Genomic DNA, 18,514 nt, shown 5'->3' on the forward strand with positions numbered 1-18,514 from the left:
AGCTCAATGTGGGCAATCTGACAAAGTTGCTTTTAAAAAAGTAGATTTTTGTAAGAGATTCTGTAGGGGTACAGATAAAGGCAAATCAGAAGCTCATTTGCTTGGCCTGACCTGAAACAGGAAAACAACACCGAGTTTTGAGGCACTCTATCTTGAGAGGGGTTTTGAAAAAATAGAATAAATCACAAGTGGAATGATCAGAGGACTGAAGGACCTATAAAGTTAAAACCAAAGGAGAATAAGAAAGAAACTTGAAATGTTTGAAGGGGTATCAGGTGAAAGAGGAAATATGCTACTTTTGTGGTGTTCTAAAACACAGACCTAGGGCTGATCAGTAACATGTTCGAAATAAGGAAATAGATAACGTCAATTAGAGATGGTCCAGCAAGGAAACAACCTGCCCTGAAGGACACAAAAATTCTTATGTTTGTCAGTATCCAGAGACCAGTTGGAATGGAGAGAAGGTAGGATGCTGAGTGGGAGATTAGATTAAATAACCTTTAAGTTATCTTCTAACTCTAAATTCTATGATTCTAACTTATTAAATTGAGTACTCATAAAAAATAGCTCTACTCTCCTTAGATTGTATAGATACAAGAACCATTTGAAACTGAGAGGAGATACAATCTCTACAATGGTGGGAAGTTCATTTATAGGTAATTTAATTTTAGGGTAAGATTTCAAAAGTTTCTAACAGATTTACGTGAAAAGAAATTAGGTACTATCAAATATTATGTTGTTAGGAAAGTATTGACACAATTTCATTTCCTAAACTATCTTTACCTCTTGGGGAGCACTAACATTAAATGAAAATGAGTTTACTTTCTGGGGACCGTTCAAGCATCACTACTGCTTTAGGTTCATTACCACATCTATTCATTTTAATGAAGTATTGACCTGCAAGCCGGAGGGTGGGTAATAACACGCCATCTAATTAATTCTCAACACTTCTGGAGTGCCACAGATTAACTGAATTAGAGAGAAACTTCCCTTATATTCTTAGAATTTATTGTCAGATTCTGTCTTTATTTTTTTTTTAATCTTTTTAATATTGGAGTATAGCTCATTAAGAAAGTTGTGATAGTTTCAGGTGCACAGCAAAGCGACTCGTCCATACATAAACATGTATCCATTCTTGCCCAGACTGCACTCCCATCCAGGCTACCACATAACATTGAGCAGAGTTCCCTGTGCTAAACAGTAGGTCTTTTTTGGTTATCCATTTTAAAAACAGCAGTCTGTACATGTCAATCCCAAACTCCCTAACTATCCCTTCCCTCCCCCCTTCCCCCCAGTAACCATAAGTTCATTCTCTAAGTCTGTGAGTCCGTTTCTGTTTTATAAATACGTTCATTTGTATCATTTCTTTTTAGATTCCTCATATAAGCGATATCATATGATATTTCTCCTTCTCTGTTTGACTTACTTCACTCAGTATGACAATCTCTAGGTCTTTGCTGCAAATGGCATTATTTCATTCTTTTTTGTGACTGAGTAATATTCCATTGCATATATGTACCACATCTTCTTTATGTCAGATTCTGCCTTTAGACACGCTTTCTCTCCAAACCAAATCCTTGTTTTGCTTTGTTTCAAAGATTTTGATTAAGAGGTTGTGCTTCCCTATGAAATTCTGATAATTTATTCTCTATAACCAAAGTTCTCTGAATTTTTGGTGCTTAATTTTTGGGGTTAACAAAATTATATGTTTTAGTGTTTGCAGAATATCTAAGTTGAATACTTATAAAAATTTAATTGATCAATAGGAACTATATCCAGTTTATTTACCAAATTTACTACCCTTTCCAATCATAAATAGAAGTTGCCTTGGGAGTTCCCTGGTTGTCCAGTGGTTAGGACTCGGCACTGTCACTGCCATGGCCTGGGGTTCAATGCCTGGTCGGGGAACTAAGATCCTACAAACTGTGTGCGGCCAAAAAAAAAAAACAGAAGAAGTTGCCTTGGAGAGTGAATATCCTTGTTTTATGAACTTTTGACCAGATACCCAGGGGAAAGTTAAGTCCTCTGGATCTTAAACCTAAATTCCTGCCACTTTCTGTATTTTCTATACCCTGAGCCAATTTATTATAATTGTGTAAATGCAAGGATGGACTGAATAAAAAGAATTGGAAGCTAATTTTAAATATGTGCAAAGAAAAATCTATTAACATTAGGTTGTTGAGGTTATTTATTATCTGGCACTTTGAATTTGTCTAAAATAGACAAATAGAAGCCAGGAAAATTATTTGCAAGCAAGCAGGGGAAAACGGAAATCTCTGGTTCTTCTGTAATGTCTAGAAACATCATGTCTTAGTGTAATGCATCTTGTAGGTCCTCTGGCTCAGTCTCTGTCCAGGCAGCCCCTTTTTTGATATTCAATCAGTGAGAAACAAGAGCGAATTTGGGGTAAGTGAAGAGGGTAGGAGAAGATGAAGGGGACGGCATTACATTTTGAAAGTTAGGGCCTATCTGTGAAAATCATTACCAGCATTAAGGTACTGGATTCAGATAACAGTGTATCCTCATAGAAGTCAAACAATACTTACATCACTAGCAATGTCTCTTGAAGCTTTGGCCAATTGTACAGAAATTGCATCAACTGGGAGATCATAGCCTTTCTTCAAAGCTTCTTCCCATCCAAGTTTATAGAGTTTCTGAAAATTAAAGAAATTATTTAGCATTATTCAGTGTATATTAAAACCCAAACAGATTATTGAACAAAAGTGTACCTAAAGAGTAGACATCAGATTTTAACATCATCTATCTTATCTCTAAAGATATGGATAAAAACAAAGCAAGCTGTTTAATAGAGCAATGACTTAGCATCACATGATCTGGCTTCTTTTTTTTTTTTGCCTCTGAGACTCACTCCCCACCTCCTTGGTAGTGTAGTTGATCACGTCCTTTTCTGTTCAGACACAATATGGTCATATCAAGTATATTAGGTAGATTCCCTTTGCAGTTAAGTACAGTCTAGGTTCACTATTTTGATTACAGATGTTAAATTGATTTTAAAAAAAAGGGTCAGGTAACATATTTTAATTATCTAAATGATAAAAGTAATAGATAATGAAATGCCTTTTGTAAAGTGCAATAAATAAGTTAATCTTTTTGAATCAAATTCATTGAACGGATGTACATATGTTAAAACTGGACAATAATAAAAATAGCTGAAGGTCATCCAGTGCTTATTATGTGCCAGGCGCTGTGATGAAAGCCCTTCATGGAATTTCTCATTTGGTCCTCACAGCAATTCAACGTCATAGGCACTTTTATGGTCCCAGTTTTAGGGATGAGGAAACTAAGGTTTAGACCCAATATTACACAATTCATAAATGGCAAAGCCAAAGCTCATACCAGGTCTGTTTGGTGCAATTTTTTCTTTCAACAGCAATTTTTTCTTTCAACAGCTATTTATCAATTTTCTATACTGCGCCACGCACAATGAATACTGAAATAAACAAAACAGGCACAATGCCTACTCCATGGGATATATAATCACAGCCGAAGCGCTTGCTTTAAACCACCATAAACTGCAACATCCCTACGCTAACCAGTTTGAGTCCTTCATTTCCACTGCTTCAGCATTTACATCAATTATATACCATGACATCATTTAAAACGTTCAATTAGTTTCAAGCAAAATTTTTATGTAGCTTTACCTGACTGTACTGTGTTTGATTTTGCTTGGCTTGTAAAATATCTGGTGTATCTGGCATCACATGAATCTTGGTTTTATCTTTGTTCCAATCAACGGTGTATAGGTACTAGAAAGTTAAAAAGCATACATTTAAAATTTAATAAGTTTTTAGGACAAACAAGAAAGAAAAAATATAACAATATTTGAATGCACTCAATTTGAATTAGATTAATTTAGTAACTAAAGTAGTATATGATTCAGAAAAGACACCAAAAATAAACTCAGACTTAAAAAAATAATTTAAAAGAACAAATAATTTCTAACTTAATTAGAAGGGCAAGTAAAATAAAAATAAGAGGTAGGGAGCAGAAGAAAATGGTGTAGGGGAGTGCTCTGGTACTGTTTGCCACTGCAAAGAAGTGGTGGGCCCAAATTAAATTTCCCAAACAAGAACCAGAGACTGCTAGCCCTGTCTGGCTGGGAGCTACAAGGAAGGATAGCTGTTCTGTCTACCTTGTTCATGGTATGCGTATTCTGCTTGGCAAGAACCATGTCCATGGAGTCATTCAGCTTCTTAAACTGGAAGTTGCTAGGGTGCTGGCGGTATTTCTGATCACTGGCATTTTCAGTTGCTTTCTTGGCCTTCTCCACTTCTAGAGAACCAGCTGGACTCCAGCCAAGCCCTTTGAACCATTCATTGTAGTCCTGCTTATATACATTCTATAAAGAGAAGAAGCACATTCTACTTTACCTTATCAATTTAGATACAAAACTTGGCACAGGAGCCTGTAATCTCCCTTCTCATGCTAAGAATGCAACCATCACTCAGAAAGAAGAGAGCCTTACATCACTCTGTATGTGATTCATATTCTTGGACAGCTGGATGTTCATGGAGTCTGGAGGGAGGAAGTAACTGTGAATCAGGTGCTTGTAGTTGGTGTTGGTGATGTTGGCTTGGGCATCCTTGGCGGCCGTGACACTGAGCATGTCGGCAGGGGTGTGGTAGCTGGTCTTGGTTTTCTCATAGCTTTTCTTGTACTCCCGATCAGATTGCATCTTGGCCACTTGCATGGAATGGACTAATTTGGGATCATCCTCAAGACTGCGGAAACCAACCATCTTCCCCCTCTCCTTTTCATAATTGTGTTTGTATTTATACTGTGAAGAAAAATTTGAATATTTATTCAGAGCAATTCCCTTGACCAGAAATCATTCTAGTGTCAATATTCTGTATTTCATAAAAAGGGATACTTTTATAGAATTCTACAGTTCACAAAACACTTTTTTCACATTTATTTGTGTAAGTTGATCATCACAACTATACCTTGTGAGGTAGACAGCAAAGTTATTGTTACTGCCCCCATTTTAGAGAACAGTAAGCTGAGGCCAGAGGGGTGAGTGACTTGCTAAAGTCATTAAAGCTTAGAACATGGATCTTGTGATGATACACCACCCAGATTTTCACACATACACTGTTGTTAAAGAACATTTAGTAGGTAATAAGTGTACAGCAAATGAGAGAGAAAAAAGCAGAATGTTCTAAGCAGTTTAATGTTGCCCTGAAAAATCATTCAGCCAGTCTTTCACTGATGAGAAGAGGCTTAGTTATGAGATACACAGTATAATTTTAGGGCAGCTTTATATTTGTGGAGCTTTTTTTCTTTTAAGACTCTCTACTCTGGTATAATGGGGAAGAAATTTTACTATTTATCACCAAGTTCCCTCTTTCATGGGGAGATCCTGATGCATGGAAAACTTCTTATTCTGCTTATCTCTTGTGGGTTCGGGTGTACAAGTTAGGGGTTAGGAGCTGGGAGAGCCAAATGACTCCAGCACAATAGAGGGAGAAGTCTGGAGTTCTCAGGACAATGTAGGAGTGGGATAGGGATGGGTAGGTAGGAAAAATGAAGAGCAGAGGTGGAAGAGGAAAGAGAAAGTAGACCTGGGGGATGGCTAAGGAACGAGTGCTCTGAATGCGCTCCTCTCATTACCCCCAAATCATTAAATGTTCACTGTGAGTGGATTTCTTGTGGAAACAACCAAATGAAAGAATTGAGTTTCATAAAGATGATGCGTTATGGCAACGGTGTGTTGGCACACCAGCTCTCTGGGGGAAAAAAGCCCTAATTTGTAGTGTTTGCCAATTTCTGTGGTATAAGTACTCCCATTATGGTTGATATCAAGCTACCAATAGTTTAACAACTATTAAACTATTAAACTATTATGAGAAGGTTTGCAAAATTCATGATTATTTAATAATCAGCTATCATGAGCACAAAAGATCGGGACCCCCAGCACACCACTTCCTGGGACATCCTGTTAGGAAGACAGAGCCTAAGAGGCAGGAGGCAAGAACAACACAAGTCTTAAGAAAACTTAGTGAAGGGCTTTGGATTTCTACCGGCCATAGCCTTGGTGATGGAGTACAAAGGTGGTCATAATGTGGCTGGCATTCTGTTTTTTCAGAATACCAGAGAAAACACAAGAGCAAGGCTAAGAAGCATTCACAGAACAGAATGGGACTATTGTTAGCAGGCATGCTTTCTTTCTCATATTTTATTCACTCAGTGTTTCTAGAACTCAGCCCTTATTATTTTGGTAGATTAGAAACCCCCAGTCAGGTGACCGCTTTCCTTCAGACTTACATCGCTTGCAATATCTCTTGAGGCTTTGGCAGCTTTGATAGGAATGGCATCAGTTCTGAGATCATAGCCTTTCTTTTTAGACTCTTCCAAAGAAAGTTTGTAGAGTTTCTGGAAAGAGAGGCAAAGGAAATAGTTTTCTTCTAAATAGGAAAGTCTGGGTTTATTTTAAAAGAGTAAACTGGCACTGCAGCATCTTTTTTTTTTTTTTTAATCTTTCAGCAGAATGCTTCACTGGTGGTTCAAGGGCTAAGTGCTCTCACAAGTAACATAACTGTGTTTGAAAACAAAATCTATTACAAATTAAAACATCTTCAAAAAACCACCAGAAAAAGTAAGAGCTACTGGTCTCTATTAGGTTGTAAATATGCTTTTTAAAAATGTGAAAGCCCAGTAGATTCTTACTGATGCATTTTGTCAAATAAGAGTCAAGAGAAGAATACAAAATAGCCATGTTCTTACATCAAAAGACTTCACTGTTTTGCAATTGACACTTTTATGTATATAATTGTGTGGATACTACAATCCAAAAAGAAGTCAACAATTCCAAATCCCTGTGTAATTCAAACAAACAAAAGAAAAAAAACTGGTAGGGGGACTTCCCTAGTGGTCCAGTGGTAAAGAATCCACCTTCCAATTCAGGGGACCCGGGTTCGATCCCTGGTCAGGGAACTAAGATCCCACATGCCGCGGGGCAACTAAGCCCGCATGCCACAACTACTGAGCCCGTGCACCTCAACTAGAGAGCCTGCAAGTGGCAAAACTACAGAGCCCATGCACTCTGGAACCCATGTGCCACAGCTACAGAGCCCACCTGCCCTGGAGCCTGCATGCCACAACTAGAGAAGAGAAAACTGCACGCCACAACCAGAGAGAAGCCCGTGTGCTGCAATGAAGATCCCGCACGCCTCAATGAAGATCCCGCGTGCCGCAACTAAGACACGATGCGGCATTTATTATAAATAAATAAATAATAAATAAATCTTTTTTTAAAAAAACTGGTAGGATTTGAGGGTTTCCTGGCAACTGGTTAGGATGAGGAAGGAAGTGAAATAAAACACCTATGCAGTTTCTAACAGTAAGTGTTGCACATTCCTTACGGGGCTTGACCTAAATTCTTCAAAATGTTATTCTTCCCTTTCCATTTAACTTTTCCCAAGACTGCCTCTTTAGAATCATTTCAAAAGCTTGGTAGAGGGACTCTTTAAGAAAGTCCTGGGATTCACTCTTTCTTTATCTCTTATCCTGGGCTCTAAACCATTCTTTTTACTTCTCTTAGTTTGATAAGAAGTACCTACTCCTAGAACAAAATCCAACTGCCCTTCGAATTCCTAACTGCTGTCCCATCAACAGCCCTACTCCTACTCTTAGCAAAGCAAGATTAGAAAGATTCTCATTTGTGGGTTCCCACTCATTGTCAAAACAGTCATTCTCAAAATCGAGACATTAATTAGTTAATTTGTTTTTATTGGTTCAAATAGGTAGGAAAGAAAGATGACAACTGGAGGAATTATACTCACATCACTCATATTAATTGTATTTGCCTTTGCCAGAATAATCTGGGGGATATCAGACATGATGTGGACTTTGGTCTTGTCAGCCTCCCATGCTTGTTTGTAGAGGTGCTGGAAAGAAAAAAAAAAAAAAAAAAGGAAGGAAGGAAGAAAGGAAAGAAAAGAGAAGAAAAAACCAGTGGAAGTTAGTATTTAAAAGTTTTAAAGGAAGTCACTTAGTACATATATATTATTGTACACAAATATCAATATTTTATGTATTTTTATTAGCCGGCTCTTATCTTTTAAAAATTTAAAGGAAAAAGGTGCTCATTCAAACAAGACAGTGGAGAGGATGTAAGATGGAAAGTAAAATGTCCTGCCTTCCTATTTTATAGCCTGGATATAGCATCTCCATCCTAAAATTTTCTATGCATATTAAAGTCCACATATAGTCCTTTTTTTAATATAAATGAGGTTATATAAAACATGTTTTACATCTTGTTTTACGTAATATTATAGGTTAGACATCCTTTAGCCCTCTTAATAATTTACTTCATTCATTTAAAGAGCTGTGCAGTATTCCATGAAGAAGTGTAACCCAATTGATTTAACCAGTTCTCCATTGATAGACATTTAATTTGTTGTTTCCAGTTTTTTTCTACTATAAGCAATGATGCCATGATCTTTGTGGTGGGCCTGGAGATGTACAATCCAGACACTCATTCAAGGGAGGACTGGTCGCAGCAACTATTGGCAGACAGCCTCCAAATTGTCACTTGCTTCAAGGTTTTGTTGCCTCACTCAAGAGCACACTCTTCCCTGGTGGCCATCCAGTTACTCATCAGAGTGGCGGTACCAAGGCCTGGCCATTCCACCCAGTTCAGGACACTTCCGGCGGGCCGTATATACTCAAGAGCCCTCTGGGGCACTGGCATAGGCTTTGTAGGGTTGGCATCACAGTCGGACCCCTCTTGCCAGTCCTCCCCTCACTGGTACTGATACCTGAAAAATACCCTGTACTCCAAATTCCATCTCAGCATCTCTTTTTGGTGACCCTAACCTGCAAAAAATATTACCGTGTGTATGTATGTGTGTATATCTTTGCACATACATGAGGATTTCTGAAGGGTACTGGGCAACTGAAGTTTTAATTTTAACAAATATTAACAAAAACTGTTGATTAGAAGTTTACATTAACTCCCTTTCCAATACTGTATATCACACAACTTTTTTAATCTTTGCAAATCTTATAGGTGAAAAATGCTATCTCTTTGTTTTAGCCAGGTTTGATTAAAAAACAAAACCAAAACTTCTGCTAGAGTCTTCTTCTAGATCAGGGGTCAGTAAACGTAAAGAGCCAGATAGTAAATAATGTTAGGCTTTGTGGGCCACAGAATCTCTGTTATTAACTACTCAGCTCTGCTGTTGCAGTGCAAAAGCGGCCACAGATGATATGCAAATGAATAGCTGTGGCTGTGTTACTATAAAATTTTATTTACAAAAACTAATTTTCTGACTTCTGATCAAGACCAGCGCAATCCAACAGAACGATGCAATGATGAAAATGTTCTGTGTCATCTGTTCTGTCATCTGTGTCATCAACACGATAGTTCCTAGCCACACGGGGCTATCAGTCATTTGAAATGTAGCTAATGTGAATGAAGAACAAATTATTAATATTATTTAATTTGAATTAATTGAGATTTGTCATCACATGTGGCTAGTGATTATAGTTTTGGAAGCACAATTCTAATGGAAAGAGCAATAGTTAGTCATTAGAGTACTGGTTCTAGTCCAGACCAGGTCATTGACCTGCTGTGTGTCTTTAAGGGAGGTGCCTTGCCTCTCTGGGCCACACTTTCCTCAACTCTGCAATGAAGGGATTCAACCTGATGACCACCAAGATATCTCTCAGTGTTAGCATTTGCTATTTCTGTGATTCTCATCTTGGCATGATTATTTTAAAATGGTAATCTTTAACATTGAAAAAATGAAAGGCTTAATTTAATATTTAAAAAGTAAATGTATGTTTGTGGTAGTTTAAATTCTAAGTCTTAAAAGGGGCACGGAGATTTTTGCCTTGTGTCAACAAGTCCCTTTCAAAGGGGTCGGTCTTCTTGACAAAATTCTTTCGCAGAAGACTCCAGAGGATTTACTCAGAGACTTAGCGTAATACAGCTCTATCTTTCTACATCATTTTCTGCAATCGTTTCATGTTCAGGTCCAAATTATTTTTCCCCTTTTTGGTTAATCAATGGCATTTCTAATTATGATCCACAAAATATAACCAATGTTGTTGCAATTATTTTATTATTTGAAACTTAAAAACAGATGTCCAAGGGTGATGTACTTGTTGGTCCTGAAATCAAATTATGGCTAATTATGTCAAACTAGAGTAAGGCTTTTCTAAAGGCTGGAGTCATTAATGATCCAGTGAACTACTGGTGGAGAGCTATCGCTCTCAGCATTGCCCAGAGAAGGTCTTGGCTCAGAATGCTGCTACAGCCATGTAATCTAGGAGTTTTCTTTTATTCCATCAAAAGAGCAAGGAAGCAGGGGTGGGCTGCAACACCCAGCTGTTATCAGCCCTACAGTCTACTGATTCAGCATAATGAGCTTCTACTAACTTTGCCTTAGACAAATGGGACTCATTTTCAAGATCTGCATTGAAAGAAAAGAGTCCATACTTATTTTGTTATGTCCATTAGGTAGGGTGGTTCATTGAGCATTTGGAGAGGGCACTTATTAGGACTGATTTCTATCTTTTTTGTTTGTTTGTTTAACTACAAGACCCTTTTTCAAGGTAGAGGGAACATTAATTATGATGCTGTAAAACTGTTATCAAAACCTGTAGATTAAATGTAAGATATGCCTGGCTTATTCCTGATGCTTATGAAACACTACATTATTGAAAGACTTACTTCGTTCATAATTTTTGCGTTATTCTTGGCCAAAACCATGTTCACTGAGTCCATCAAGGTGGAATACTTCAAAGTGTCTGGGTGTTGGCGGTACTTCTTTTCACTGATAATCTCCATGGCTTTCTTGTTTTTCTCAGCCTCCAGGGAGCCCAGAGGGAGCCATCCAATGCCCTTCATGTAGTCAGCATAGTCAGCTTTGTACTGATTCTGCAAAAGAGGAAAAGTTCGAGGATGAGAAGAAACCAAATCTTCCAAGAACCATGAGTGGGTATTTAATATTCCATAAGTTCCACTTCAGTTTTCAACCGATAGTATATTCAACTTTAATTACTTTTATCCCTAAACTTTATTTTTTTTTTTACATTTCCTTGCATGAGGAATTTAAAACAAGCAGCAATATCTTTGTGATTTATTTGCTTCTCTCAATGCCTTCATAAAGAAAAAGTGCTAAGAAATACCAAATAGATCAATCTACCATGTGACTACTATCTCAAGAAAGGTGACCATGCTGGACTAACTTTCTTACAAAAATCCCCAAGTCCCCTTGGTTAATAGAAGACTTAGAGGACTCCATTTCTCTCTTTTGCTATAAGCCTTTGAGCAGCCACCATGGTTACAACTCCTTTGGGTATGCCAGAAACCTCATTGATACTTTGTGCAAATTTCATTTTTTTCCCCTCAAATCATACATTTCCCCCTATAACTGTACCATGGTTGCTTTCATTTGGGTACTTATGTACCTCCCCAGCTATAGCTCATCTCTTACATTTCCAAAGAGAAATATAGGCTCAGCATGGCCTGCATTTGGTTCATAATTTATATTCACTTTCCCTAGCCACCAAAGGGCCTCTATAGCTGAATTCTTGGCTTTATACTCTCTGTGCCTTCCTCACATTTATTCTAATAGCTGTTTCAGCCATCACCTCCTTACTATTTCATCAGTAAGTAAGATAGGCAATTATAAAGCTGGAAATGAAAGCTGGTTGGGAGTGAGGGACAGTAGCTCTCAAGTTACCTGACTTTCTGTTTTACCTCTTACTCCTTAATCAGGAACTCTTTATACTTCTGACTCTCTCTGCTAGATATATTTCCTTCAACACATTCTTTCTGAAACCAAATTTCATGTGTTATTGCTGATTAGCATCCAGTAATGCTCACAACAATAATAGATAGGGTTCATCCCTTTTGTGTTAAAAAAATAAACTCAATCTAAGGTAAAAAATGAAACACCTCATTGGGAAATTACATATGAATTTCTTTCAGGATTTTCAAAATGTCATTACTTATGGTCTTTCATGATTTGCTTATTATCCAAAGTAAATGCTCTGCAAATGTTGTGGCTGTCACGTACATCACTTTGAATCTGCATCATGTTTTTGGCCAATTCAAAGCTCATGGCATCAGGAAGCATGTTGTAGGTATGGATCACGTTCCTGTAGTTGGTGTTGGTGGCCACTTCCTGAGACTTCTTGGCTGCCACCATGCTGAGCATGTCCACCGGGGTGTGGAAGGATGTCTTGGATTTCTCGTACGCCTTCTTGTACTCCCGGTCTGACTGCATCTTGGCCACTTGCATGAAGTGCACCAACTTGGGGTCGTCCTCTAGGCTCCGGAAGCCAATGTGTTTCCCTTTGGCTTGTTCATAGGCTTGCCTGTACTTGTACTGTGGATGGAAAAGAAACATGGTGATGAAGATAGTGAAAGAAAGAGAACAAAATATAATTAACTACGTGCCGTTAGCTTTGTCATAGGTGTAGGGTTTTAGAGCTACTCTAAACTTACAAAGGGAGGAGTTGTTGGTGGGGTGGGAGGACTGGGAGCAAAATATTTTTACTTCAAATTTCTTGACAGACTTGAGTCCATGAGGGAAAAAAATCATCTCAGAGTTAAAGTGATGTGTAAATAAGTTGTTTTAGGGTTATTTAGAAAGCAGCTTTTCCCACTCTGCTATGTAACCAGCGGAAAAGGCTGCAGGCACCACTTTTCATGGTGCACCTCTACATTCAGGAAAGAGCTTGGTAATGGATCTTCTGGGTAAAGTGCATAGATCACATCCCTATGTTTGCTAGGAACTGCCCATAAACAATTTAAGCACTCTAAAAGTAACTTATTTTAACAAGACCCTGTCACTTTTTACATTGAATGATGAACAAATAATTAGAGCATCCTTGGACTGGGGGAAGGGAGGTGTCTTGTGTGTTACATGGGACAGTGGTCCCACCAACACTGGACAGAGCTGATTACAGCTCCTGCATACACATGAGCTTGGCTCATTTGCTCTTTTTCTTGTTTAGACTAAATAAGCATCAGTGGAAGCATTTACATCACTGGCAATGTCTCTGGAGGCTCTTGCAGCCTTTATTGGGATGGCATCAGGCCTCAGGTCATATCCTTTCTTCTTTTCTTCTTCCCAGCCAGCTTTGTACAGTTTCTAAATGATGAAGTAGAAAAACATCAGCATCTTGTTAGTCACGTTAGAATGGGGACCCTAATTTTAAAGTGGTTGTCATGTGGAAGACAGATATTCCACAACTATTAGTTCCCTTCAAACTCTTCCCTCCCCCTGCCACCCCCCCGCTCCCTGCATCTTTGTTGTTGTTGTTAATCTACTCACATCACTCATGGTGATTTGGTTGACTCTGGAGAGTAAAATGTCTGGAGTATCAGGCATGACATGAATGGTGGTCTTGTCTTTGTTCCATTTTTCACTGTAGAGTCTCTACAACAAGAAAGGCAGGCACATGACTGTACAGCAGGACAAATCTACAATGTGCTATCAAGAGGAAGAGACTCACATCTCCATGGTAGAAGAGGTTAAATCTGATATTGGAAAATGAATGAAATAGCAAGAAGATGGGCTGATGAGACTGGACACATGATTTTAAAAATCATCAAACAAGGGAGCCCTCTTCCACTGAAACAACAAAGGCTATCTTGCTCCAACCACACATTACATAGAGTTTTGTGGTTCTAGCACACACTCAGCATGAGGTTGACAGACAGCCTGGGGTTGGTATAAGTGGGAGCTCTCTAGACACGATGACGGTTATAGCCTGCCCCCTCCTACCACCACCGCCATGACCACGACCATCAGAAAGATGAAAACGCTGATGAAGGTCAAAGTGGCACTGCCTGGTTCAATGGTCTGAGCACTGCAGTGGTTCTGAGGCTGAGGCCAGCAGGTGAGTTCTTACCTTGTTCATAATCTGTTTGTTACTTCTGTTTAGTGCTTGTTCCAATGTGTCCATGGCGTACGTGAACTTTAGCTTCTCAGGGTGCTGGCGGTACTTCTTCTCGCTAAGAATCTCTCCTGCTTTCTTTGCCTTCTCCACCTCCAGTGACTCTATGGGCACCCAGCCGATCCCTTTCATCCAGTTGGTGAAGTCGGATTTGTACAGGTTCTTCACAACGAAAAAGGAAATTCTCGTTTCAGAAAGAGTCAGGGCTTGGGTTTCTTTGACCAGATGATTTGCTCATTTTCAAAAAGAGGAAAAAAAAAAAAAAAAAAGGACGGGGGGACTGGGAGAATAACCTGCTTTTTATTCCCTACCATCCTTCAGAGAAAAATTAATTATAAAAGTGATTGTATTCAAAGTGGTTTTGAATAGAAAATCCTGACCCAATAATTCCTTTAAAAATTTAACTTTCTTGGGGGGAACGTTAACAGAATTTTGCACTGGAAGGGATATTATATAGCACCCATTTGGACCTGTTAGTCTTTCACAGAATACAACATATATTGGGTCTAACTTCCAAAGTTAAAGTATATATATACATAATAACTAAAGAAAACTATATATATAGTTCAAATGAGTGAAATCCTAAAACTCCAAATTCTGGAGAGGATCCCTAATTACAGTGAGTCCAACCGGGTTTAGGATGGAGTAAATGGAATTGCCGATTTCTAGTTCTTCTTAGCCATCAGCTAGAAATGGATAACTAATTTTATGCTGACAATCTCATGACTGCTACATACATCACTTTGAATCTGCATCGCGTTCCTGGAATGCTCCATGTTCAAGGCATCAGGCAGCAGGGTGTAGTGGTGGAAGGGTTGTCTGTAGTTGGTGTTGGTGGCGACCTCCTGAGATTTCTTGGCTGCTGTCACACTGAACATATCCAAGGGGGTGTGATACTTGGTCTTGCTGGCTTCATAGCCCTTTTTGTACTCACGATCTGACTGTATTTTGGCTACATTCATGTAGTGAACCAGTTTAGGATCATCCTGAAGACTGAGAAATCCAATTTGTTTGCCTTTGGCTTTCTCATAGGCCTCCTTATATTTGAACTATATGAAAAAGAAGGGCAGACGGAAGTTTGATAGGGTAGATTGTATGAAATACTAAAGTGTTAAATTGAATTTATATCACAAATTAAGCAATAGCCAAATTCAGTCTGAATCTAGGTAACACCTAAGTTTTTTAGTATTTTTAAGTAAACAACTAGCAAAATATTTCCACTGGATGGATGGTCTTGAGATCTGCTCTGGGGATAATTAAGGATGGAATAAATTGTAGTTTATATCTAAATTATTCATAAGTGGATTCTTTGAATACGATCAAAGGTTCCTGAAAAGTTTATTAAGCATTTGGTGTACATAGTTTTTATTATCTGTTTCTATGATTAATTTGCATTACTTATAAAGTATTTGCATAATCCTGAGTAACTTGCAGCAAAGACATTATAAAAATTAGTATATTGGACTCCAAATGAATGAGTTTCTACTCTATCAAGGTATATCAATTCCTAAAGAAAATATAACTTAATTTATAAAAAGTAATTAATTAAGTAAATAAGTAAGCAGGTAACTGAAATGCTGTCGTTTAATATATAATTCTTCCTGGTTTTCCATATTTCACCAGATTTTTTTCTTTATGGAAATTATATTATCAAAAAATTGTATTCTTTTAAAATACTGGGAGACTTTTTTGATTTAGTAATATTTTAGTATACCAAGGCTTTTTTCTTAACAAAATCCAAATAAAAAGCAGTTTTCAAGTTCATAATAATAATACTAATGAGAATTCCATGTGTTTGACAGTTAAAAAAAATCTTCTTTATAACAACTTACTGAGTTTTTAAATATTTTTAAGATAAAAAAATCATTGGTACATAAGATATTAGGAATTATTTTTATACTACCATTTTTTATTTGCTTCCTAATATAGCTCATATAACCTCATACACCATGTAAATGTTTTTTAAATATAAAGAGAGTTTACTACTTTCAAATTAGACTTACATTGCTAGCAATATTCCTTGAACTTTTTGCAGCAACAATTGGAATGGCATCTGGTCTCAAATCATAGCCCTTAGCAAGGGTTTTCTTCCAATCTGCTTTATAATTAGCCTTGAAAAAAGGAAAGATTATTTTATTATCTGACATAATTAAAAGAGGAATGAAACAGGAAACCAAAATCTTTCTTATAAAACATGTCATAATATATCCCTTTCTATTAGTTCATCTTTTAGAAATCTATTATTCTTTTTAAAAAAAAAATCAGTAAACTACATACACAGTATGATCTCAACTGCTGTAAAAAATGTATATGTGTGCATTAAAAAAAGCAATGGAAAGGTATTACTTTGAATGTGGGATAACAGAAGATTTTAATTTTTTCATAATTTTCTATATTTTCCAATTTTTCTATAATAAGCATATGTAATGCTTTTATTTTCTTGTATTTTTTATAATGAAACATTTTAAACTTACAGAAAGATGTGGGTACTAAAATTAAAAGTTCAGATGTAGTACCACCCAGCTTTAATTAACATTAATGTTTAAATATTACTTATAAATGCAGGAAAAAGTTTTAAATAAACCAAAAGCATAGAAATGAGTACTTTAAAAAATGTTTATTTGGAGATAAAAGAGAGCCTAAAATGTTAGGAAGAATGACTAAATCATCTTTTAAGAAATGAACAATTTTATCCAGGTTGGATTATGTCTTTAAATTAGAATTTACCAATCTGCTTTAAAAGCAAAAGGAAATAATTCATAATAGTAAATTTAAACATCGCCACCAATTAGAGAGATGCTAGTCACATACAAAGAAGAGTTTCTAAAGAAAATCATGGTAAACTTTTTTAGAAGTTTAGAAGTTTAACAAATAACTGAAACAAAAGTTATAGAAATAGCAATACTTATCCTTACTACAGACTATGCATTCCTGTATTTTCCAATCCTCTCTGCCCCATTTTGTTTTACTTTTTAAAAAAAGGAACACAACCTACTAGATTGATCTTATAACCCACTAATGAGTCATAGCCCACAGTTGGGAAAAGTCTGCATTAAGTGAAATGTATGGTAGCCTCTAGTCTCATATTCTATGATAAGGATCCAATCTGGAGACTGTTGGTTCGCAAATTGGTCCCCGTACATGGAGGGCAAGGAGAGACTGAAAAAACAGGCTGACCACTCCAGCTTGGTAGGCGGCAGGCTTAATAAACAAGGGAACTTACATTCGAGGGTTGTCTTGGGCAGTCACAAGCCAAGTAGATCTTCACACCCGCCTGCCAGAACCTTACAAGTTTATTTAGGCCTCAAGTGGATTCAGTGCAAGTGGTCTCAACAACACATTGGTCTCTCAAGGCTGTGTCCTTGAAAATGGCTCCCACTGTGGGAACAGTGGGCAGAACTTACATTCCAAGGACGGGAGGGGGTGAGGAGCCTCCAATTGCCCAGGTCCAGCTCAAGGGTCACCTGGCAATCACGTCCTCTCAATGACCTCCTCCATCAAAGACTCAAAGGGTCCACACTCAGTTTGCTCCCCCTAAAATTCCCAGTGCTAGAGTTATACAGAACTGGAAAGGAGAGGCCCATGTAAGCAATACTAGACGGGCACCAGGCCAAATACTCACATCACTGATGTTGAAGGCATTGACCTTGGCTTGAATAAACTGCGGTACATCAGGGTCCATAGTGTACTTGTGCTTCCGTTTCTCTCCCTCCACCTTGTAGTTAAACTAAAAACAAAGGAGGCAGCGTGCAAATTGTATTAGCTAACATAATGTAAGTTTCATCTAGCACATGTTCCTTTAAAAAGGAAGACTATCGTTTGTGTTTTTCCATTTATAAGGCAATTAGCTATATTATCACACAGAGGGAGTGTTGGCAGACGTATTCATTGCTCATTCCACCCATATTTATTGGACAGCAGTCTGATCAATAGGCAGCATGGTAGGTTCTGTGTTTAAAGTGGTTAAAAAGAAAAAGGCAGAACTGTCCTCTTGGAGCTTATAGTCCAATAGAGGAAACAGAGAATAGCACATAAACTGTAAGATAGAGCTAGAATTCGTGATGTGTTGTAAATAAAATAAATTTAGGAAAGAAATGAACAGGGTCAGGGTGGGGGGTCAGCAAAGGCTCTCTAAAAAGGTAACATTTACACCCAAACTTGAAGAAAAGGGAAGGGTCCGGGCAGAAGAAGAGCATTCAGGGTCCTGGGTCTAGAAGAGGCATGGCCAGCTTGAGGGACTGAAGGTCACTGGGCTGGAATGTGCTGAGCGGGGTCCCAGGAGGATTAGATAGGAGGGGGGCAGGGCCACAGAGCTGAGGGCCTTTTCAACCAAGTTAACAGTTTAGATTTTACTTTGAGTTCAAAGAGAAGTTACTAAGGGGTTTTAAGTATAAGAAGGACATGATTTGATTTATGTCTTAAGACAGTCTTTTTGGTTTTAATGTGACCCCAGGCAGGAAGTCCAGGTAATGGATTATTACAGTTGTCCACGTGAGATATGGAGGCCAGAACTAGGGTTGGTGGCAGCTGAAAGACAGAGACGTGCTCCAACAGGATGGCTGAGAGATTTGGGAGG

At 37.9% G+C, this 18,514-nt stretch overlaps 1 protein-coding gene across 1 annotated transcript in view; it reads right to left on the reverse strand.

Moving 5' to 3' along the window:
- The window catches only part of NEB (nebulin), a 229,620-nt gene that overhangs the window by 158,673 nt on the left and 52,433 nt on the right, over positions 1–18,514 (reverse strand). The window contains exons 31-44 of the mRNA XM_061183866.1: positions 17,561–17,665; positions 15,942–16,049; positions 14,676–14,987; positions 13,894–14,100; positions 13,314–13,418; positions 13,023–13,130; positions 12,051–12,362; positions 10,700–10,906; positions 7,803–7,907; positions 6,286–6,393; positions 4,487–4,798; positions 4,154–4,360; positions 3,663–3,767; positions 2,547–2,654 (exon numbers count right to left, since the gene is read on the reverse strand). Coding sequence (XP_061039849.1) covers positions 2,547–2,654; positions 3,663–3,767; positions 4,154–4,360; positions 4,487–4,798; positions 6,286–6,393; positions 7,803–7,907; positions 10,700–10,906; positions 12,051–12,362; positions 13,023–13,130; positions 13,314–13,418; positions 13,894–14,100; positions 14,676–14,987; positions 15,942–16,049; positions 17,561–17,665 — 2,409 coding nt within the window. The remainder of the gene's footprint in view (positions 1–2,546; positions 2,655–3,662; positions 3,768–4,153; positions 4,361–4,486; positions 4,799–6,285; positions 6,394–7,802; positions 7,908–10,699; positions 10,907–12,050; positions 12,363–13,022; positions 13,131–13,313; positions 13,419–13,893; positions 14,101–14,675; positions 14,988–15,941; positions 16,050–17,560; positions 17,666–18,514) is intronic.

The sequence above is a fragment of the Eubalaena glacialis genome, chromosome 1, assembly GCF_028564815.1.
Source record: "Eubalaena glacialis isolate mEubGla1 chromosome 1, mEubGla1.1.hap2.+ XY, whole genome shotgun sequence".
Classification (NCBI taxonomy): domain Eukaryota; kingdom Metazoa; phylum Chordata; class Mammalia; order Artiodactyla; family Balaenidae; genus Eubalaena; species Eubalaena glacialis.